This window comes from Arvicanthis niloticus, chromosome 1, assembly GCF_011762505.2.
Source record: "Arvicanthis niloticus isolate mArvNil1 chromosome 1, mArvNil1.pat.X, whole genome shotgun sequence".
Lineage (NCBI taxonomy): Eukaryota > Metazoa > Chordata > Mammalia > Rodentia > Muridae > Arvicanthis > Arvicanthis niloticus.
In genome coordinates, this window is record NC_047658.1 from 69,573,420 (window position 1) to 69,596,025 (window position 22,606).

The following is a 22,606-nucleotide window of genomic DNA, read 5'->3' on the forward strand; positions in this document are numbered from 1 at the left end:
GTTCCCAGGCCATGACCACTCATGTTTGGTTCTAGAATGAACTATCTCTTATCCTCCTGAGGTGGGAGAATTGACACCCTTTGGGAACCCTACCAACCCATCCTCTGTACCTTTTGCCACATGCTTCAATCTTTCTCTATTGTCCCTTTCCACATAGTAGGATGCTGTGAAAACTGGGTTGGACACAACAGGTGTACAGGTAAATGCATGCCAGACTCCAGGAGATATCGATAGGACAGAAGGCAGTGGATGAGAACCAAGTTTGGAGAGGAAAATGCTAAGTTTTTGAGGGATCAAGTTTGAGACAGTCATGGGAGGTGAACATGGAGAAAACTCAGAGATAGCTGGATCTGGTGCATGGGTGTAATAAGTGGTGGTTTAAGTCTGTGGGGCCTAGGAGAGAGAGGGGAAGGCTGTTATATATGAGGTACAGGCTGAGGAGGAATGGATCAAGGAGACTGACAAGCAGGGGCCATGGAACTGGCACAGGGCATAGAAAGAGTTAACGATTCTTTCATTTGCCCAGTAGCCTGTAGGACTATTTTATGGGTGGAAACCATAAAGGTAGGATGGGGCAGAGAGATGGCTCAGCAGATAAAGTACCTTTTGCTCTTGTAGAGAACCTAGGTTCAGTTCCTAGCACCTATATGGTTGGTCACAACCAGCACTAACTCCTGTTCAGGAGATCTAACACCTTTGTCTGAACTCCTTGGGCACTGCATGAACGTGCATAGGCATGCATGCAAACAAAACACTCAAACACATAAAGAAAAAGAAGTAGCTCTTTTAAAAATACCTCTGAGGGACTAAGTGATTTGAGTGAGATCATACAGTTGGTCAGAGGCATGGGGCTGGTTTCTGAGTGGGGTGGGACTGGTGTCTGGAAAGAGATGGGCCTCTATCAGCTGGAGGGCCAAGCCAGGGAAGACATGGAACAGAATAGAAGAGTTTAGCAGAGAGTGGACTGTGGCGTCGTCATGTCACCACTGCTGCAGATTCCCAACTCCTTCCTGCCAGGACAGAGCTCACCTCCGGTTTCCCACTGGGGACCTTCCTCCAGGAAGGAAGCTGAGCAAGAGGAAGATATCTAGCACCCTGGCTTCCCCCTGGAGAAAGCCCCCTCTTGTTTGTTCAGAAGCTCTTCCTCATGCGTAAACAGATTGTTCAGGATCTGGTGGGCCAATATTGAAGGCACGGACGTGACTGGCTGCAATTAATGGTCCAGGCTCTTGTTCCTTTGGTGAGGATGGCCAGGAAACTAGACAGAACCTGCTCTGGGAGCATGACCAGGTGTATCTTGCTCCATTCAAAAAGCCCCTTTTATACAAAGCTTACTATCAGTGTTCCACATTGTTATATGGTCTTTATAATTATGCATACATGCATTACATATATATATATATATATATATATATATATATATATATATATATATATTTGTTGTTTTTAAAAGATTTAATATGTAGTTTAGGCTAGTCTTAAAGTCATTGTAATTCTCCTGTACTAGCTCCTCAAGTATCGGGATTGTGAATGTATGCAACCACACTTGGCATATGATTATATTTTTTAATGAATTAATTTTGTTTTAGTAAAAACTTATATTAGTTTTTGGTTTGTCTGAGTTTATGATGCAGCTGTAGATGACCTTGAACTCCTGACCTCTTGCCTTTGCCTCCCAAGTGCTCAGATGATGGGAGTCCATCACCATGCAGCTCCAGGCATGGCCTTCAGCTTTTTACTGATGCACGTACTCATAATAAAAAGTTAAGGGTACAGCATGTTGAATGTAGTCTTGTTCTAGTCCCTCACCCCTTTAGACTCAGCCCTCTTCCCTGGAAGCTCACAGGGAATGTTTCTTGTTTGTCTTAGATGTCTTAGAGAGATTTGTGTATGTGGAAATGAATGCATATATGTGCTTATGGGCACCGTCTCTCACATAGTAGCACACCGTGTGCTAGTCTTCTGCTTTACCTGTTGCTTCAGATCAGTACATAAAGAACACTTAGTTCTTTTAAAGGATGATTTAGTATCCCATTGAATGATTTGCTGTGCCAGTGTTTATTTAGCTAGCTCCTAGTGGAGACATTAAAGTTGTTAGTAATCTTTTGCTTTACAAAAATCTTTTGTTTAAAAACAAGGATGTGGGGCCAGGGTATCGCTCAGTTGGTAGAGTGCTTGCCTGGCGTGCATGCAGCTCTGAGTTTGATACTCACCACTGCAGAAAACCAAGTTTGGTTTGGTGTGCTTGTAATCCTGGCTTTCAAGAGGTGGAGGCAGAAGGAACAGAAGTTCAAGATCATCCTCCAGTACACACCAAGTTCAAGGCTATTCTGGGCTACATGAGACCCTGTCTTAAAAGAATGACAAACAGACACTAGACCAGTGGTTCTCAACCTTCCTAGGACTGGGACTCTTTAATACAGTTCCTCATGTTGTGGTGACCCCCAACCATAAAATATTTTTGTTGCTGTTTCATAACTGTAATTTTGCTACTTGTATGAATCATAAGGTAAATATCTAATATACAGGATATCTGACATGCAGCCCCTGTGAAAGGGTCATTTGACCCCCAAGGGGGTCAAAACCCATAGGTTGAGAATCACTACACTAGACTAAAGCCATATTGTTTAATATTTTAAATTCCCCTAACTGTGAATTTTTCTATATGAGAGACTGATTCTGGTGGCTGTTTGTTGGTTTGTGCAGTCTTACTATATAGCTCTGCCTGCCTCTGCCTGAGTGCTGAGAGTAAAGGTATGTGCCACTATGCCACTGCCTTCTGATTCTGTTTTATATCCTTAGTGTCTAGCATGTTGGAGGAAGTGGTGACTTAATAGCTTCTGGGATGAGCCTTCACATCTGTCCTTTGGCTAACGCACAGCAGTCTTCAGTCTGTGTAGTGGGCTGCCCGGCTTCCTTACTCACATGCCTCCAGATGCAGAGCAGTTCCTCTGGAGAGGCCCTTGCCCTGTCTGTTAGCACTGGGATTGAGTCTAGGGCTTTATGCGTGGTTAAGTAAGCACTCTACCACAAAGCTCCACCCATCCCTGCTCCCACCTTTCATTTTGCATTGTTGGTTTTGAGACATCGTAGCTCAGGCCTTGAATTGATCCTTTTGCCTCCACATCCTGGGTGCTGGATTACAGACCAACACGTTTATGTCTGGCCTCCCACTCCCCCCCCCCTTTTTTTTTGGCTTCTCACTAAGTTGCTCAAGCTGGCTTTGAACTTGGATTTTTCTGTCTTCAGTATGAATGACTTCTTATTGCACAGTCTGATCATTCAAAAGTTTGTCTTTGGAACTAGAGAGATGGTTCCTCAGTTAAGAGAAATTACTGCTCTTTCAAAGGATCCAGGTTTGGTTCCCAGCACCCAAATAATGGTTCATAATCACCTATAACTCTAGTTCCAGGGGTTCTGATGCCCTTTTCCAACTCTAGGGACTCCTGAGTATACACAGTGCATGTATACTCAAGCAGGCTCACACACATATACATAAATTTTTATTACTGTTGTTTTGAGACAGTCACATTATGTAGCCTCGGATGGGTTGGAGCTTGCTATGTAGACCAGGCTGAACTCCTATCCACAAAATTGGCCTGCCTCTGTCTCCTGATGGCTGGGATTAAAGTTGTGAGCCACTGTATTCAACCAAACACATATATTCAAAAAGCAATAAATCTTATTTTTAAAAGATAGTTATTTTTCATCGTAAACTGAAATCTGTTACCAACATTGTCACAATTGTGCCCTTCTGCAATGTCGTCTCAATTGTACCCTCTTGCAACATCTTCTCAGAGGCCTTCCCTGGGCATACCCTCATGCCTCCTGGTGGCCCTGAGTCATAGTTCCTTATTTGTGTGTCCAACATCATCCAGACTGTGAGCGCTGCTGCTGGGATGGTAGTCGTGCACCTGTGGCTTCCTGATCCTCAGCTCAGGTCTTGCACAGAAGAGATGCCCAGAAACAGTCTGCAGAATCAGCAAGTGGATTCTCAGAAGTGTTCTCTTCAAGAAAAACTTTTCTGGTTCTTTTGTTTCATGTAAGATGGATTTTAGACCCCTTACCAGGTTTTCATTGGCCAACTTGTGCTTAATCTGTATTGCCTGCAATTGAAGATACTGTGTCTTGCACCATCTGCTATGAAGAGTCTCAGTAGCTCCTGTACTCTGAGGACAGAGATGGGTGGGTTCCAGCCCTTTGTAGGAGTCACAGCTTTGTAGCAGAGACACATCTGTAAATAAAATGAACAGTCAGTTGTTAAGTGGACTGCATGTTGCATGAACAAAAACTGCCAAAATCTCTCTAAAAGGGAGAAAGGCTGAGAAAAGCCTCAAAGTGAAACCAAATGGAGTTCCTGTTCTGACTTCAGTGATGAGCAAAAACCAAATTAAATCCTTTCTTCCCCAAGTTGCTCTGTTCATGGTGTTTCATTACAGCAACGATAACCCTAAGACAATAGACTTTGGAGTACTTTGTCAGCCATACCTTCATTTGCTTCTTAGAACCCTATGAGATTTGCAGGACCAAGATTCCTGTTTGGCAGGTAATGATCCTGAAGCTTAAAGTAAATTAGCCCAGGGCCCAGAGCCAAAGATGTCTTCAGCTAGCTATTCCGTCCACTCTGTCTAAGCCTTCACTGTCTACATGGCTTCTAGACTAGGAAGAACTAGGAGATTCTGCACTTCTGTGTTCAGATGGTGCTCTAGTAAAGACAGCCACATTTGTTGCTAGCCTTCTGAATATCTCGATGACTCTTGAGGTGGGTGATTTGAAGCACCTAATAAAGCAAACAGTGCACTTATGATTCAGGGGCTCCAACATCACCACCCTCAGACTGGAGGACACCCCTTCCTCCTACCCCCATTCCTCCTCCTCCCACCCCACTCTGCCCCATCCCCAGCTAGGGCATAGTTCTCATCAGTTTGGAGGCTTGAGAAGCCAGGCAACTAATTCTTCCCACATCAGACAGTACTGTCCCCAGGAATGGGGATTTTAATCAGGGTGATACTGCATGGAAAGGGAAAATAGAGGAGAATGGGGCTTAGAGAGATAGGAGGACATCTGACTTAGTGCAGGAGACCTTCCTGGGAGGAAGCATGTCAAGCAGAGAAGATAGCACAGCCAGAGGCTCAAGGATGGAGGACACATGGCTACATTTGAAAGTGAGGTTGTTGCAGTCTACTTTCTGTGGAGAATCAACCCTCCTCCTCATGCCTTAGTTCTCTTACTCCCCTCTACTGCATCTCATTACCCCTAGACCCAGGGCCGGAAGTGAACAGGAGAGGAGCCACTCTTCCTGGCTGTTGTCACTGCCTGTGCTAGGTCCTTCTCCCTGTCCTTCCATGTGCCAACATTCTCTGCCCAGCACAGTCCTCATTGCTCTGGAGTTTGCATCTGGGCTGAGCCAACAGGAGGCAGAGGTAGAGGACCAATAGGAGGAGGAGCAAGAGAAACCTATTCCAGCATGGTTGGTTGTAGCCTTTAGCAAATGCCATGGCTCCAGTCTGGATGCCCTCCCCACCATTGTCCCTCCCCACCCCCACTTCTCATTCTCCTGCTGGTTTCCCTTCCTGCCCCTGCTAACAGGTGTTCTGCCTTGCTCCGGGTTGGTTTGCTAAGCCTTTGTCATACTTTCTTCAAACTGCCCAGTGTCAGGGTGCCGCCTGCTTTCTGCTGGGACCCTGTGTGACACATGACCCTGATCCATAGTCAGAGAATGGACAGAGCCCCTTGGAAAGCTGGGCAAATGACAAGAGCTGTTGGCATTCAGATCATTAACTGTTCACCCCTTCCCAGCCCAAAACATCAGGACCCAGTATACCTGAGATATCTCATACACAATTTTAAATGCCCAATGGTTAAATTATTCACCCTGTTTTGAGAAGTTGGAAATTGGGTCTCAGAAGGTCCTGCCTGTAGTTGGTTGGAATTATGGATTGAAAATATTTAGAAGAAAGAGGAAGGAAGGATTGTCCTGATTTGTTTTTAATATTTTTTTTTTTTTTGAGGCATGATCTCCTGTACTCCAGTCTGACATCAAACTTGCTATTTAGGCAAGGATGACACTGACTTTCTGGTCTCCTGCCCTAGCTTTCTAGTGCTGGGATTGTAGGTCTGCACTGCTGTGTCCAGTCTTGTGCTGCTGAGCCTCGAGCCCAGAGCTTCGTGCCCGCTATAGCAGCGCTCTACCAACTGAGCGACATCTCAAGTTTGTCCCAGCAATACACAAACTTTTTTGGTCATTTTCCCCAAAATAATATAGTACAAAAACTCTTTATACAATATTTATATTGTATTATGTATTATAAATTACCTAAAGATGATTTAAACTGTGTAGGAAAATGTGCACAGACTATATACAAATGTCACACCATTTTCATACAAAAGACTTGAGAATTCTTAGTTTGCAGTGTTCAGAGTTGCTGGAGCCAGTCCTCCACAGACACAGGGTGGACAGTAGTCAGAGGCAGGTCCAAGGGTTAATTCAAGTCTGGATTGTTGAGGAATGGGTATCAATAACTTGATGCAATCACCCAATCTCTTCCGATTCATTATTTCCCCTGGCCAAGCACCAGGCCTCTCAACTGTTGATAGACCCCATCCATGCTCCCCTTCTTCAGCCTTCCCTTCCCTGTACTAGCCACGCTGGGAAAACTGGAAAAAATACACATCTGGATTCTGCTCTCCGAGTTTACCGTCTGATGGGGAAGGCACCCCAAAGTGAGCCACAGATAGACTGAAAGCTGGATTGAGATCCACAAAGAGAGGAGACCTGGATAGATAATGGGGGTCTTTACTGAGAGACAGAGCCAGGGCTCCAGTCTCAGCATGTCACTTGGAGACAAGTGGGTTGTTAGACTTGGGAATCTGATGCTTAGAGGAGTTAGCCTAAAGGCTGAAAAGCTCCCTGCTGTCCTGCCCGGCTTTCTTAGGTTCCATCTTGGATGGTTTTCCTTGAGAACACAATGCCAAATGATTTCCATGCCCATAAACACGGTTCAATGTCATTCAATCATTCGCTTATTTTGTTCAACAAATTCATCTTACAGTCTGCGCTGTGCTAGATTTGGTTCTGGGAACAGCTTGGTATACTCAAAGACTTCTTCTGTGTCAGGCCTGGAGTTAAAGTAGACAAATAAATCATACCCAGAATGGAAAACACTGTGTTAAAAGGGAAGTACTGTGCCATCACCAAAATGGGCCTCGGAAGCAGTCCTATGTAATACCAGTAACGGAGAAGGCTCCGTTCAGAGATGGTCAAGGGAGTAAGCAGCCATGGTGGGGCGGGCGTGTGTTTGGTTAAAGTATTCTGGGCTCATTGCCCCCCTTAGGCCTCATGAGGGAGGGTGTCAATGGGGAGATGGAGCCTCAGCTGAGGATATAGTCAAAACACTAGCAATAGATTAGAAAACGAAAGCAAGAGAGCCAGTGAGATGGCTCAGCAAGTAAGGTCACTCACACCAGATCTGAGGACCCGAGTTCAAGGCCCCGGAACCCATGTGATAGAAAGTGCTATTGACAAGCAAAACAGAAGTGTCTTAGGGAGTATAAGAACAAATTTGGAAATAGGGTGGTTAAGAAAGAACTCCACAAGAAAGGGGCATTGAAGCTAAGACTTGAAGGTGGTATATCTCTAAGTGAGTCTTTCCCCCTAGCCTCCATCTCCACTCCTCTCCTTCATACTCTCCATCCTAACGTGAAGACTCTGTGGATGAGGGAGTTCCTCTCACAGGCTCCTCAGGAGCAGACACTCTGCTCCCTTTCTTATCAAAGGAACAATGCCTTTATTGCACACATCCCAAATGCCTGTGCCCATCATTCCATCCAGCCTCCTAGGAAGCCTTCGAAGCACAGCGGGGGAGGGGGGGGAGGGAATGAGGCCCCTCGGGTCATTTCCAACAGCTCCTTGCTCAGCTGCCTTCTCTGAAAGAATGATTAGGCTAATATTTCATGTTCCCAGTGGGCACAAGGACCGAAGGGCAGAAGGAGGCAGTCTGAGATGTGAAGACAGAGATCCTGACAACCAGAGCCACTTTCCTGCTTTCGAGACAATGCACTTCCACGCTGTGCAAATGGGTGAAGCTGAACAGCCTCATGTCAACATGAACTACAGAGGATTCACTTAGGCGGGACTGACTGGAGAGCTGTGAGTCCTTCTCACTTAGGTTCTATGCTAAATGACTCTAGAACTCTTAAGATGGTATGAATCAGAATCTCGGATTCTGAAATGTTATTGGAACAGATCATCTGTGTCCTCGGAGCACTTCTGATATGGGCAGTTAGTTGCTCCCCCGTGGTCAAGAATGCAAGGTTTTTCCTGAACTAGGGAAAGGCAGAGGACCTTGACTGAACCAAAGCTAGTCTTTTGTTTGTTTGTTTGGTTTGTTTTGTTTTAATGATAAGGTTTCTTTGTATAACCCTGGCTGTCCTAAAACTCCCTCTGTGTAGACCAGGCTGGCTTTGAACTCAGAGTTCTGTCTGCCTCTGCCTCCTGAGTGGGTCACCACCACCCTTTACCCAAGGCTAGTCTTAAATTCTTTTTTTTTCAGATTTATTTATTTTATTTTCTATCTAAGATTATTTTGCCCAGCTGTATGGCCTATTGTTCCACATGTGTGCCTTTCGCCCTCAAGGCTAGTCTTAAGCATCATTGGGAGACTGAGAATCTTTTTTTTTCTTTCTTTCTTTTTTTTTTTCCTTTCTTTTCTCTTTGTTTGTTTGTGTGTTTTTTGAGCTAGGGTTTCTCCAGGTAGCCCTGGCTGTTCTGAAATTCACTCTGTAGACCTAGCTGGTCTCAAATTCACAGAGATCTGCCTGCCTCTGCCAGCTCAGCACTGAGATTAGAGGCATGCCCTGTCATCCCCAGGCTGGACTCTTATTTTTAAAAATGCTGATTTCTGGGCCCCACTCCAGATCTTCTGAATCAGAACCTCCCAGGAGGAACCCATGGTCCTCGGCGGCGTGTAGACTGGAAGCAGCACACACGGAGGTGATCAGGATGACTGTCTGCTCTGAAAGGCGGTTTCCAGTTTAGGGAGGACCGGCTGGATAGAAACGCGTTGCACAGAAACAACACAACAATGATGTGTTTTGAAGGAGATTAGCAATTATGCACAAAACGCCTTCCATGTGGCACATCTTGGTTTTTCCCTAAGCACTTAATAGATAATCATATCCGGAAATTCTGTGACTGAGATTACCCACCTTGGAAATACTGCAACAGATCTTTGCCAGGGTGTGAGGGAGCGCATCAGAATGAGTTCATCGCGTGACCTCCGCTAGTGAAGACAGCTTGGATAAGTGGTTGCTACAGAGTCCCTGAGAGGCTGGTCCCTGTTTCTGTCATCAACAGGAAAATGACACTTGTCAGCTTCTCTTCTATGTGGTCTATCATCAGAAACAATTTGAATGCGGACCCAGTGGCTGGAAAACAAGTGTTCTGGGACAGACACCAGTTAAGAAGTGGCGTGTGAGGGACGACTGAGGGGGGAGGCGCCTGCTGGAGTACAGTGGATTATGAGCCTGAACTCTGCCACTGACTTGCTTGCTGAGTGTAGATAAGTCACCTCCCCAATTTGGGCGTCTGCAAACTGAAAACGGGGTTTGTGTTAGTTAGAATCAGATGCTTTCTTTGGCTATTCTGGTTTTGGTACTTTGGATTCTGAAAACACTTCTGACCCTACCATAAGCCCGTGAAGAACGCGTGCAGGAATGGTGGTACCCACAGAGAGGAAACCAAGGCCCCGGAGAGGAGCTGCCCAGTGCCACACAGCTACACAGGCGCCACGCCCGACTCCACCAAAGCCTGGCGCTTGGTCTGGGTTTGTGGAGATCAGCTTTTCGCTAGGTTGGCTGAGACATAGAGACACAAACGAGAAAAATTCTGTCTGGGATCCAGGAAGCAGGTGGTTCCCCACAACCGGGTGAGGCCAAGGAGCTGGGCGGAGGCGCCCCAAGCCAGCCAGCACTGAAGCTGGTGTGCTAAAGCAGGGCGGGGCCAGAGGAGGGACACCCTGGGAAGGAAAAGGGAGCCTAGAGCCAGCTTGAGTGCAGAGCTGTACGCACAGAGCGCCGCCGCTGGGCATCATTGCAGCGCTCACCAGAGTCAGATCGCAGAGGCAGGTAAGGCGCCACAGGGTTGGAAAAGCTATCCATAGTCCGGGCAAGAGGTGCAGGGGGTTCGGTGTTTTACTTGAGAGGGAGGACCCGATGTGGGGTGCTACTAAAACACAGAGTGGATCTTCCCCAGGGAGAAATGCAGGTATTCCCAGGAAACAGGGAATTTGGCTGCGCACGGAAAGTCGCGTGTGGTTCGAAGTCGTTCTCCCAGGCTTCCCTCCAGGTAGCAAAAGCTCCTCCTCTCCTAACCGATAAGAGAACACTTACAGGTTTGCAGCGGGACTTGCACGGAAGTAACATTCCAGGAGTCAGTCTTCTTGCTCCACCAAAGCCGGGGGCTCTGCAGAACTGCATGCCCATTCTACTGTGACCAGCCCTCTGCGACCAGATCCTCGGAAATCCCCAGACTGGCTGAAGCATCTTCTGCTGCTAGTAGCAGGTCCAGGTTGGAAGTCAGGAGTCTTGAGTTCTAGTTTTCAGGTAGTGTAAACTAGAGCAGGTCAACCATGGCTCTGTGCCTTGTGCTTTCTTAGGTCACCACCTGTAAAATGGGTCTCCTGCTCCAGTTGTCCCCATGTAATCCACATTAGGGCAAAGAGGAATGTTTGGGAGGTGTCTCAGCCAGTGTGTTAGAGCCCGGGAAGCAAAATCCTAATCTCTGCCTCCCGCTCCTTATTAATTTGCATGGAAGGAAACTGAGGCCCCAGGATAATCTTATCACCAGGGGCCATGTTGAATTAGAACCAGTGTTTCCTTACTCCTAGCCCAGGACTCTATTTCACATACAGATATTGAATAAACTCATCCTCTCTGGCACTCAACCACTTTGTCAATTCCAAACGGAGGGAGTGCTATGCTGGAGGCATTAAAAACTGCCTTTAAAGTCTGGTAACTCTCGAAGATGAAAACCGACTAGCAACTTTCTTCAGTTCAAACTCCTCAGGGCATGTTTAATTCTCATAGGACAGAAGACACTTGTAAATGGCACGGGGCTGCAGGATTCATCAAAAAGTGTGGGACTTGATGGAGGAGGCAAGCCCCTGGTATCTAGGGTGGTGGGAGGGGACGGCAGGGGGCAGGCACGTGGGATGACTGCTCTTTGTAAAAAGAGGTGAACTGAGCCATGGACTGCTAACGTGAGCAGGCTTCCCAGTAACATTCTCATGCCTGTTCTTTCTAAAACACGTTCCTGCCTGTTGTCTCTTCCAGTTCTCACGAGGTGAGCTGGGCACTGGTAATTACATCTTATAGATATGGTTCAGAGGAAATAAACTCAGTATTCAAGGTCACATAGCCAGACGCACAGCCAGGACTGGGATCATGAAAGGCACTCTTGAAAGGCGAGATCACAGACTGAAACTTGGGTTGTCTGTGTGCCGTTTGTGGGTGTGGATGGCCACACCTTCAGTAAGGTACACAGGGAAGAGCATTGCAAAACCGTTTACCACTGTTTGGGGGCCAAGAATGTTTGCCCTTTGAATAAAAGGGCTCAGATTAGACGTGGGAAGTGTCTGGGTTTCCAAAGGAGGCTCAGAATTTCCCTCTCTTGACCTATGCATGCCACCTGTTCAAGGGGCCTCCTCTTTATTTATCTAAGCAGTCTGTCTTGGTCTAACTTGGAGTCTTTCCTACTTTGGTTTTCTACTAAAACATTGAAAGCTGTTTCCATGAATCTGTTGGGGGATGAGTTGGGGAGGGTACTGTCTTATAGGAGAGGGATTGAGTCACCTGTTCTCTTTGATGATCACCATGTAAACAGGCCTAAAGAATAAAGAAATGCATGAGGCCCAGGCCCCTGCCCTGAAACCTCCAAGCATATGTGCAAGGACACACTGGGCCCATATCTATACTCAGGCACAGATTCCAAACGGCACAGTTCTCTAATGAGGCTGTTTTGCAGGCACTCTGGTAACAAACAAGAGGAGAAACTAGTCACTGAGTAGGGGAGGGGTGTCTCTGGAAAGGCTCTAAACAGGTAGCACAGAGCAGGCTCTTGAAGAATGCATTTGCCCAGTAGATGGAAAGTGCAAAAGAATTCCTGCTTGAGAAAAGAGGAGCGGTGGGAGTGCAAGGACTGTCCAATGAGCTCAGACGAGCTCATGGCCTGGAGCTCATTGTCATGGTCACAGCCATTGGGAGAGCCACAGGGAGACAGAGCCAAGGCAGGGTCGCATCTAGAGGAGTTCGACAATCCTTAGTTTTTCTTGTTTATTTGTTTCCAGTTTGCTCAGTAGCTGTTAGCCTTCTTTCTGAGCTAGCCCATTGTCCATTTCACCCAAAGGCCTCTCTACAACAGGGTTCTGCTTCTTCCATCCTGGAAACTTGATATTCAATGACTTTCCAGGAGCTGGAAACCCAGGGACTCAAAGAAGAGAAGCAAAACACCCAGTGTTTCTGTTTGTGCCCTCGGAACCAAGAGGCAGGTCACAGGCAACCAGTCTGTCCCTTCTTCAGCTCTCTGCTTCTCCTTACACCAACAGGATGCCTAGCACCTGCCATCTTGTCCCCACCCCAACCCAGCACTATGTACTATGTTATGTATTATGACCTCTGTGGTCTGAGAGGCCTAGACAGGAAGGTCTGATGAGTGATAGTTTGTTTGATTTCACTCATGAATTCCACCCTGTCCTTCACTTGCCTCTCACCCCAACTTCCCGCACAGTCTGTCTCTTTCCCCGGGCCAGACCACTCTTGCAGATAAGAGGCCAGGAGGAAAAAGGAGCAAGTGGATTGATCTCACCTTACCTAGGCTGTAATGTCAGGTGTAAGTCAATCCTCAGACTCAGAAATATCTTAGCCTGCTGGGAAGAGTCTGTATCTTCTCTGTCTTGGGTTGAAGTCCTCTAGAAGGCTACCCAAGGGCTGCCTCCACTAGCCAACCCAGTCTCCCAAGATCCCACAACATGGTTCTGTGATTCATAATGTCACAGGCTATTTGAGCTGACCATGACCCTTTCATTTCATTTTACAGATGCAGATAGAAGCTGAGATTTAAAAAAAAAAAAAAAAAAAAAAAAAAAAAAAAAAAGGAATCACATGCCAGGGTCACACAAATAGCAGCGGGACCAAGACAGCTGAGCTGCTTAGGCTTCCGTTTTCTTTACTGTAAGACTGTAAAAATGAGGACATTTAGCCTTGGTGGACTCTGAAGGCCTGTCCAGCTCCTGTGCTACACAAATTACCACTTCTCTCTATGGGATTTACAGCCAAACCTTACATAATGCTCTTTACTCTTCATGACAAAGCCATGCTACAGAGAGTTAATTCTAGGACACATTCATTTTCATTATTTTATTACATTTATTGGGGTGTGTGTGCATGTGGAGGTCAGAGGACAGTTTTTCAGGAGTTGGCTCTCTCTTTCTGCCATGTAGACTGCAGGATCAAACTCAGGCCATCAAGTTCAGCAGTAAGTACCTTTACTTCCAGAGCCATCCCGACAGCTCGCTGGGACACAGCCATATGCTGTCTGTCCAAACAGATTTGATTAGTAATACCTCATTTCTGTGAAATTGCAAGCTGCCATTTTACCTTGGAATTCTAAAAGGCTCCTACTGAGGTACCAGCACTCTGGAAGAAGGGAAGGGTTTTAGGTTGTTCCATTGTCACAAAGCCAGTTGATTAAGATGCTGTGAGCCTGGAATGGGGAGACAGCAATCTGATGTCGCTTGGCCACTGCATAGTTCTGTAACTACAACTCTAGGCTGGCTTGAGCCAGCTGTTACAGGAAGGGAAGAGGAGTAGGGGTGGGGTCAGAACTCACAAAAGATGCTTGCGCACCTTAGGAAACTGGACGATCCACCCTTGGTTCTGAGGATTGTGTCTCTGGTTCCTTTCTCTTCTTCCTCTTCTGCCTCCTCCCCAGTTTCCAGCTCTGGTCCTTTCCTCTCAACATCAAGACTCTGGCTGCACCCAGATGCATCCTGCAAGGAACTGAAGAACCTTGGGATATCCCCAAAGAGATCCTCAAAGATGTCTCAGAGTCTTCAAACTGTTTGATGAGTTCTCCAGATCCGTGTTATCTTTCCTGTGTTGTGCCAAGTAAGAACCCTTGCCAAGGAACACTGACCAGGAGCAGGGAGAGTTTACCTTGCTTGTGTGGATGCCTCCAGTTTCCAAAAAGCTGAGCACATACATTTGCCTTACAAAACGAAAAGCACATTAATCCTCTCCAACGCAGGAAAAGAGTGCATTCTTCCTGCAAGCTTGGGAAGCAGGTCAGGGATGACAGTCTTCTTAGTTATAGTTAAAAATGCATAACCCCAAACCTGCCCTCTCAACCGTATGAGTGTTCAGCTAAGTAGTGTTACTCGTCTTCACATGGCCATGGCATAAATCTCTAGAACCCTGCTTGCATGTTGCAACAGAAACTTCATACTCATGGTTAAACAACTAACTCCCACTGACAATCTCTCTCTCTCTCTCTCTCTCTCTCTCTCTCTCTCTCTCTTTTTTTTTTTTTTTTTTTTTTTTTTTTTTTTAGACAGGGTTTCTCTGTGTAGCCCTGGCTGTCCTGGAACTCACTCTGTAGACCAGGCTGGCCTCAAACTCAGATGTCCGCCTGCCTCTGCTTCCCAAGTGCTGGGATTAAAGGCGTGCATCACCACTGCCTGGCGACAATCTTTTTTTGATAGGTAAAAGAAGGCTCACCTGTCATGACTTCTAACTTCCCTCCAGTGGGCTTTTCTAGATTCGTGCTGTTTGTCTGTGTCTATCTGTAAATTTAGTTACAGCCTTTCCTCTGTCAACCCTCATGTCAGTCATTCTCTTCCTAAATCCCTCTCATGTCTCAGGGACAGCCCTGCTCCCACTCTGTCATGTCTGTCCTGGTCCAGTACCCAGCATCCTGTTCCTAAATGTCTTAAGACCCCTGTTACTGGACTGCCTCAACTCTTACCTGCTCCAGGTCACTTTGTAACTGGATGATTATTTCTAAACACAGATCTGCTCTTTTACCCTCTTGAAATGTCGCAGCATCTTTAAAGCCAACTAGCAGATCAGGTTCCAACACCTGGCATGACACTCACAGTCCCTAGCACTTGGCCCCACTGGGTTCTTCCATCCCATGTCCTGTCTTCTCCTTCTGCCCATCTAACATTCTGCCCTCTTTATAATATCTTCCATTCCTATAGAAGTTTCATGTACTGTCTTGTGTACCTTTGCCTATCTCTTTACCACTCTTCCCTTCTCTACATCTTAGAACAGTTCAAGGTCCAGTTCAAATAACTCCATTCCAGGGAAGATAGTCTAAACCTTGGTCGGTGTTAATCACTTTAAGCAGCTCCTGGATTGTCGATTGCATCATAGCAGGTTGGCAGTGAACCACTGAGTGTGAGGACTGGGTTTGAGCCTCCTCAAGATGTGGGCACAGACCCTGATCCAGGTAAATAATGACCGGCTAAGTGAGTCATTGAGTCATTAATTTCACTGTGGTGTTCCTGCTTGCCACTGGCCCACGTAAAGGAAAACTCAGACTTCTTGCTTCTTACATTTTAATTCAGGAAGTCTGTATTATTTTCCTTCCTTGATCCAGACAAGGGTACAAGTACCGAATGGTAGAGGACCTCAAAGGCCTTTCATGGAATGCAGGCCAGTATTGGGAGCCAGTGGAGTGCTGCTCTATTATTCTGTTCCCCAAATTATTCATCAAGTCATTATAAGTATTTATCACCATTAGAACTATGGGGGAAACACCTGATAGATAATAATAATGTTTGGTGTACATAGGTAATAATAGCGATTGTTGACAGTTCTACCTAGGCAGATGAGAGCTTTGGAATCAGACATTGAATTATGGTTGTTTGGCCTATTAAGGTCTCCTGAAAATAGACAAACAGGATTTACTACTCCCTAATCAAGAACAAGGTACTTATTTGTTTGGGGGTCTCAGTTTCCCTGTGTATAAAATGGGAGGATTTAGATTAAATAATTCCTAAAGTTCTTGAGGCCTAAAGTCTAATGAATTTATACAATCCAAGAAAAAAAGAGAATAACATGGCTCTTAATGGCCAGGAAAGATTATTCCACATACACTGTGGGATGCTTTTGTAATTGCTCAGATACAGCAGAGAGGAAATCCCACTTGGCACTGAGCCTGAGGCCTCTTGGAAAAGATGGACCAGAAGAATGGAGAAGAGACGGTAGTATCATGGCTCTAGCCTAGGTATGCAAAGTGGGGAAGTTGTTCATGGCCGTGGGTAACAGAGCCGCCCTTTCTCTTTCTTCTCTCATCATCAGATCACATTCCAGCTCTTCCCATACCTCAATTTCTGTTGCTATGGAGACTTCCAATGGGACTGAGACCTGGTACAAGAGCCTCCATGCTGTGCTGAAGGCTCTGAACACAACCCTTCACAGTCACTTGCTCTGCCGGCCTGGGCCAGGACCAGGACCAGGGCCAGACAATCAAACTGAGGATCGTCAGGCTAGCCTTCCTGGTCGTAATGACAACTCCTACATGTATATTCTCTTTGTCATGTTCCTATTTGCTGTCACTGTGGGCAGTCTCATCCTGGGATATACCCGTTCACGCAAAGTGGACAAACGTAGTGACCCCTATCATGTGTATATCAAGAACCGTGTGTCTATGATCTGATGTGAGGTGCCTGAGGACAATGAAAGATTATGATGCCTGAGGATTGTCTTCTTAGGCCTCCGGAACTCCTCTCGACCCTATCAAGCCATGGTGTCTCTATCTATATAAGATCAACAAGAAATTGGTGAGATAGTTAGGTCATCACCAGGACCAGGGAAGAGAGGCTGATTGGCCTGGTCTCGTGGATGAGACATTTTTCCAGACACAGATACACATTATAAACTTGGAGCCCATGAACACATATATAGAAGTATGGACAACCAGCGAGTAGAGGAGGAAGCTGTGGTGAAGGGAAATGGGACAGGAAGATGCTCTGGATATATAATTGTTTAATGTATGATCTTCAACTGAGAAACCTTGATAAAACTGAGAATGCTACTTATTTGTATTGATTCATATTTTATTCTTTAAATACTCTTAACATTTGTGGGTTTTGCCTCATCTGCCAAGAAAACAGAATAAGTCCCGTGACTGGAATCCAAGAACTCTGGTACTTTCTCCTAGGACTTTTCAATCCCATGTGGGATAAGATCCAGGCCAGGAGAACATTCAGCCAAGCACAACAATGCTTGCCTATCATCATAGTGCTCAAGAGCTGAGTGGGGAGGAGCCTTTGAGTTCAGGAGTTCAAGACCAGCCTAGACAAGCCCTACTTGGTAGGGACTTGGTGGGGGGGAGGGCTGTTAAGAAGGATCTTACTTTTACAAATATTACCAAAGACATGTCACTGTGTTAATGCATTGCTCGGGCACTTCCTGGAACTTAAGACAGATGGCAAAGCACAGAGTCATGAGCATTACACTCTTTAGTGACATGGCCATATGCTTCTTGAGCCTTGTCACTGTGCCTTCCCAGTTACGGCCCCAATCCCAGGGACTTCACTACCTCAGGTGTAGCTTCTACTCTGGATTCTGTGAGAAAAGTTTTAATAACAACATGAAACTTGCTTCTAGGAGATTGTTGATACACCTAGAAGATGGCCATGTTTAAAGATACAGTGTGTAACAGCTTTGGTTCAATGGGAGAGCCAGTTGGCATCTTACTTTTAAAGTGGTATAAACGTTAGCTGGTTATGCTGGTTAGCAGTTTTTTGTTTGTTTTGGCTTTGGTTTTGTCAACTTGACCCAATCTAGAGTCATCTGAGGAGAGGGAACCTCGACTGAGAAAATGCCCCCATCATTCTGGCCTGTAGGATATTTTCTTGATTGATGATTAAATGTGGAAGGGCCCAGCCCACTGTGAGTACCTTGGGTAGTGGACTGGGGTATATAGGAAAGTGAACTGAACAAGTCAGGAAGAGAAAGCCAGTATGTGGGCTGGTAAGATGGCTCAGCCGTTAAGAGCATCGGCTGCCCTTCATGAGTTCAAATCCCAGTAACCACATGGTGGCTCACAACCATCTGTAATGAGATCTGATGCCCTCATATGGTGTCTGAAGACAGCGACAGTGCACTTACATATAATAAATACAGAAATGTATGTCCCTCGAGTCAGAGAACTGAGCTTTGAAATGCAGAAGAAACCGGCAGACTAAATGGAGAAGGTAAGACGAGGAGAGCTTGGAGCAGAGGCATTCGGACACACTGTTCTTAGAACCTGGGAAGAAGGAACAAAACTGGCTCTGTGTGGTTGCTCTCTGACTCCAGTGTCTGTGTTTGCAGAGGAGGCTCAGCACACACACTCAGCAGGAGAATTGGGATAATTCTGGTTCCTTTACTTACAAGTTACAGCAACCCCATGTATATTAACACAAGCACAGGGGAGGTTATGAATATAGCATAGCTCATGGCCCAGACAGGCCCTGCAGAGATGAGGCAACTCAAGGGGTCTCAGGCCAGGAACTATGTCTGAATTCACAAACTAGGAATGCTGTATGTCTCACTATTGGGGGTCAGATTAAACAAAATTCTAGAATTCTAAAGAGTAGATTTAACATTTTAATATCCTTTGATGAAGGCACTTCTCTCAGCCCTCTGTCACACTGACCCCAGACCAACTGTGAGGGAACTGTCCTGTGATAGTGACGTGAGTCAGATCATCAGATCTTTGTCTACATTCTTTCTGACCCCTGCTGGCCAAATTGTAGAACATCATCTTGACATTCAAAGCAAAATTTGAGACTCATTTATGACCCAGATATATTTATTGCATGCATACTTTACAGTAAGCATTGCCAAAGCATGCTGTGCTACATAAGTAAGTAAGCAATCTCTGAGGGCATCTGCTGCACAGCAGATGCCAGCCTATGAAATCACATGTCTTTAATCCAGGTGTTAATATCTCACAATAGTATAGCATAGCAGGTATCTCCTATAATTATTTCAAAAAACTATTTCACTTATGGTTGACCAAGTGTTTTCAGAACACACCATTCAATCATGCCTGTGGTGTGCACAGGCCAGATCTGAAATTCCCCAGAACTAATTGAGAAAGTCATTTTGAGAGCAAAGGATTGAGGCCGGTGATGCTGGAAGGAGAACCCAAGACCGATGTTTCCTGGTGAGGGATGCCCAGCAGGAAAAACACACAAGGCACAGAAAGAGCCTAGCAAGGTGCATGTCAGGGTGTGTTTAGCCTTGGTCTGATGCACAGGGAACTGTCATACATGGCTGGAACATAAAATATCTGCAAAACATACACTCTTTTGAGGTAAGGGAACTTTTGTACCCCTAAACTCGTCAGTTCATTGTAAGTCACATGGCTCAGAAAGACTAGAGGAAGAGGTGAGGGGGTTCTGGTCAGCGGAGGACAGTTCTGTGGAGAGGGGCCAGCAGCCATGAGCTGCTGCAGGAGAGCACAGTGAAAAACAAGCTTACCGGGATGTACTCTTGGTTGAATTAGCAACAGGGTAGTTCTTAGGAAAGGGTGTGAGGTTTGCCACCAAGTTAGTTCTACCTTTCATGGCTCTCCTTTTCTAGCATGTTGGGCCTGCTGGTGATTAGAAGGGTACTCCCTCCAACACCCAAGCACGCTCACATTTGCTTGAGGGCCAGACTTTGGGAAGGGGGAAGAGGTAAGCTGATGATAGAATTACTCCCTGAAGAGGAAGAGTTTTCACAGGACTTCATCAGCATCCATCACAGCTGTGCTAGCTGGGAAACAGGAGCAGAATGTTCCATCTTAAGAGAGCCTTCAAGTTTAAGAGACAAGATAGAAATTGGGTGGGATGGTCCATGCTTGCAATCCTAGCACTTGGGAGGTAAGGTAGGAGGATTAGGAGTTCAAGACCACCCACAGCTACTTAGAAAGTTCAAAGCCAGCCTTGGTTATAGGAACAGGGACGAGGGGAAGGACACATGAAATAAAAAAGCAAGAACACAATAGCATTAAATAGAAGTAATAAACCAAAAAGTTAAGTACCAGAAAATAGGAGGGACAGATACTAATGTGAAGGCCAAAAGAGAAAAAGAAGCCAGGCGGTGGTGGCATATGCCTTTATTCCCAGCACTGAGGAGGTAGAAGAAGGTGGATTTCTGTGAGTTAGAGGTCAGCCTGGTTTACAGAGTGAGTTCCAGAACAGCCAGGGCTACACAGAGAAACCCTGTCTTAAAAAACAAACAAAATACAAAAAAGAGGGGAAAGGATGCTGGCTGATAGCTCAGTCAGTGAAGTGCTTGCCTTTGAAAGAGGCTGGGCATGGCGGCATGTATTTGCAGTTTCAGCACTGGGGAAGTGGAGACAAGTAGATCCCGGGGACTCACTGGCCAATAAGAGATTTTATCTCATAAAAACGGCTGGGAAACAGCAGCCAGAGTTATCCCCTGGCCTCCACCTGCATATACGTGAACATGTACATGCATATACCAAAAAAGGAGGAAAAGGAAGTACTCGTGGATGTTTCTGTAAGTGGATTAGTTAAAGAAAGAATTAGTAAGACTTGATTAGGAGGCACAATTAAGTATGGTCCCCGGGTGGTAACCGCTGTAGGCTGATGGTGGTGCTGTGCTCTGTTACTCAGTGACCCAGGACATTGACTCCAACCAGCTTTAACATGTATTCCTCAGAGTCTTTCTGATTGCAGCTTTTGTGCTTAGTGAGGAGAAACAGAGAATAGGAGTCCAGGGCCAGAGGTTTACTCTAACACACATGGCAAAAGCTGCATACATTTCTTTGCTTAGGCCCTTTTACAAGGGCTTATCCTTCAACAGGCTGCAAGGGAAGCTAATCCAGGAGGTCTGTCTGGATACTCACGTCCCAGCCAGTCTACTAATTTTGAATAAGAGAGCATAGCTTGGTGGACAGCTAGTAGTCTTGCATCTACCCTTCTCTCTCTGGACACAATTGGTCAAGATCAAAACACTTATAATGTCGCCAGAAGAAATAAATGTTGCTACTTTAATTGGAGCCTTTGAGGAGGGCAATTATGGAACCCTTAGGAACATAAATAAGTCTGTTTTGTGAATGTGACTTCGAGAATTTTGATCTCCCCCTGACTCCTGCAATGGCACCAATGAGTCTGGTCTCTGTTCTCATTGGGATCGTGATATTAACATATCAGTGTAAGCCCAGGAGGTGCAGACAAAGCAAGGCTTTCAGAGCCAACCCTGTATAGAAAAAGATTCTTCTTTCAAGTGCTACTGAAGATCCTGAATACGATCTGCCTGATGAAATCGGAGAAGACATTTGTAGCAGTGGTTAACTCGTGACATAGAGTGAGCTCCTGGGGGTAAGCGAGTCAGAGGTTAGTGAAGAGGAAAGAGGCAGGAAAGAAAGCTAGTATGTGATGAACAACTGCATCCTTTGGTACACAGTGCCATGAGCCAAGGATGCCTCTTCCTGGGGGCCTCTGACAACCAGTGATGAACTAATAGATAAGATGGTCTAATCTCATCTCTTCAGCTTGGGATAGCTCTGAGGGGACATCTCAGTTCCAGAACTCCAGGGTCAGCCAAGGCTTCCATCACAACCACACTCGAGTTAGCTTTTGCATGTGCTCACTCCTGCTTCCTTACTTCTATCCTCCCATCTTCCCAGAGTGTTCCCCCCAAAAACCTTCTGTACATAATTCTCAATTTCCAAGGAGTCAATTTCTCCTTAAGAACTGCATCAACACTGAGCCCGTTCCAAAGCTGGTGTCCATTAGAACAGGGGAATGGGGTGATAATAGCGAAGCAGGCAGTTACTGGTTCCAGCAAACTAAAAACAAAAACCAAAGAGAGACTAGCAACGCTAACAGCCTTGCGGTCACCGAATAGAAAGAACTAGCCGCTAGATGGCGCAGCCCTATAGAGCAGCGGTTCCTTCACAGCACAGAATTTTGCCTTAGAAATGCTGACACTCAACACTCTTGTGGGGGGGGGGTATTGGCTTATTATTTATGTCATTTTTTTTTTTCACTTTTTACATATTCTAGGGACACGAGTGTCCTAAACTGTTTCAACACCTTAGCACCATGCTCTCTGTGCCATCACATACACTCAAAGGATCTCTACACAAGATTCCCAAAGTCTGTTTTGTTTTTCTAACTGTCACAGTCATGGTTGCCAAGGGGATAGTAATGATAGGACATGTGGAATTCCAAACAGTTGCTATGATTCTCAACTAAAAACTGAAGAGAATGGGTAATGAAATCCGTGGTGCCCTCCCTCTTCCCCCGCCTGTGTCTCTGGTTGCACGAGGAGCTGACATAACAGCATCAGTTGTGAAATATAGTGGCTCAGGGAAAGTAGTCATGGGAACTGTCGAAGAAGATGAAGAGTTTGAGAAAGATATATAATTGAGCCAATCAATCAATTCTCTTGTTGTGGAGTTAATAAAAAGATGTATTTCTACTTGGAAAAAACATTTAGTCTTTTGAAGTGTTTTCCTTCAAGATACTTCAAGGTTTCTTTCTCCATTGTATACATTTCTAAAGGAGAAGAGTTTTCTTGTCTAAGGGAGAAACCCTCC

The 22,606-nt window shown here is 45.7% G+C and overlaps 1 protein-coding gene across 5 annotated transcripts; it reads left to right on the forward strand.

Annotated features, from left to right (window-relative positions):
• The first annotated feature begins 9,964 nt into the window (after positions 1-9,964).
• Positions 9,965-17,099, forward strand: Kcne3 (potassium voltage-gated channel subfamily E regulatory subunit 3). 5 transcript variants are annotated; one of them, XM_076938788.1, is made up of 3 exons: positions 9,965-10,125; positions 13,988-14,163; positions 16,360-17,099. In XM_076938788.1, the coding sequence occupies exon 3, from the start codon at positions 16,400-16,402 to the stop codon at positions 16,715-16,717; it is 318 nt and encodes a 105-aa protein (XP_076794903.1). In that variant the 5' UTR covers positions 9,965-10,125; positions 13,988-14,163; positions 16,360-16,399; the 3' UTR covers positions 16,718-17,099. The 5 variants fall into 5 exon arrangements, with proteins under 5 accessions (XP_076794903.1, XP_076794905.1, XP_076794904.1 ...); XM_076938789.1 differs by lacking the exon at positions 9,965-10,125 and adding an exon at positions 10,140-10,602; XM_076938790.1 differs by lacking the exon at positions 13,988-14,163 and having other exon boundaries at positions 9,998-10,125.
• The last annotated feature ends 5,507 nt before the right edge of the window (positions 17,100-22,606 follow it).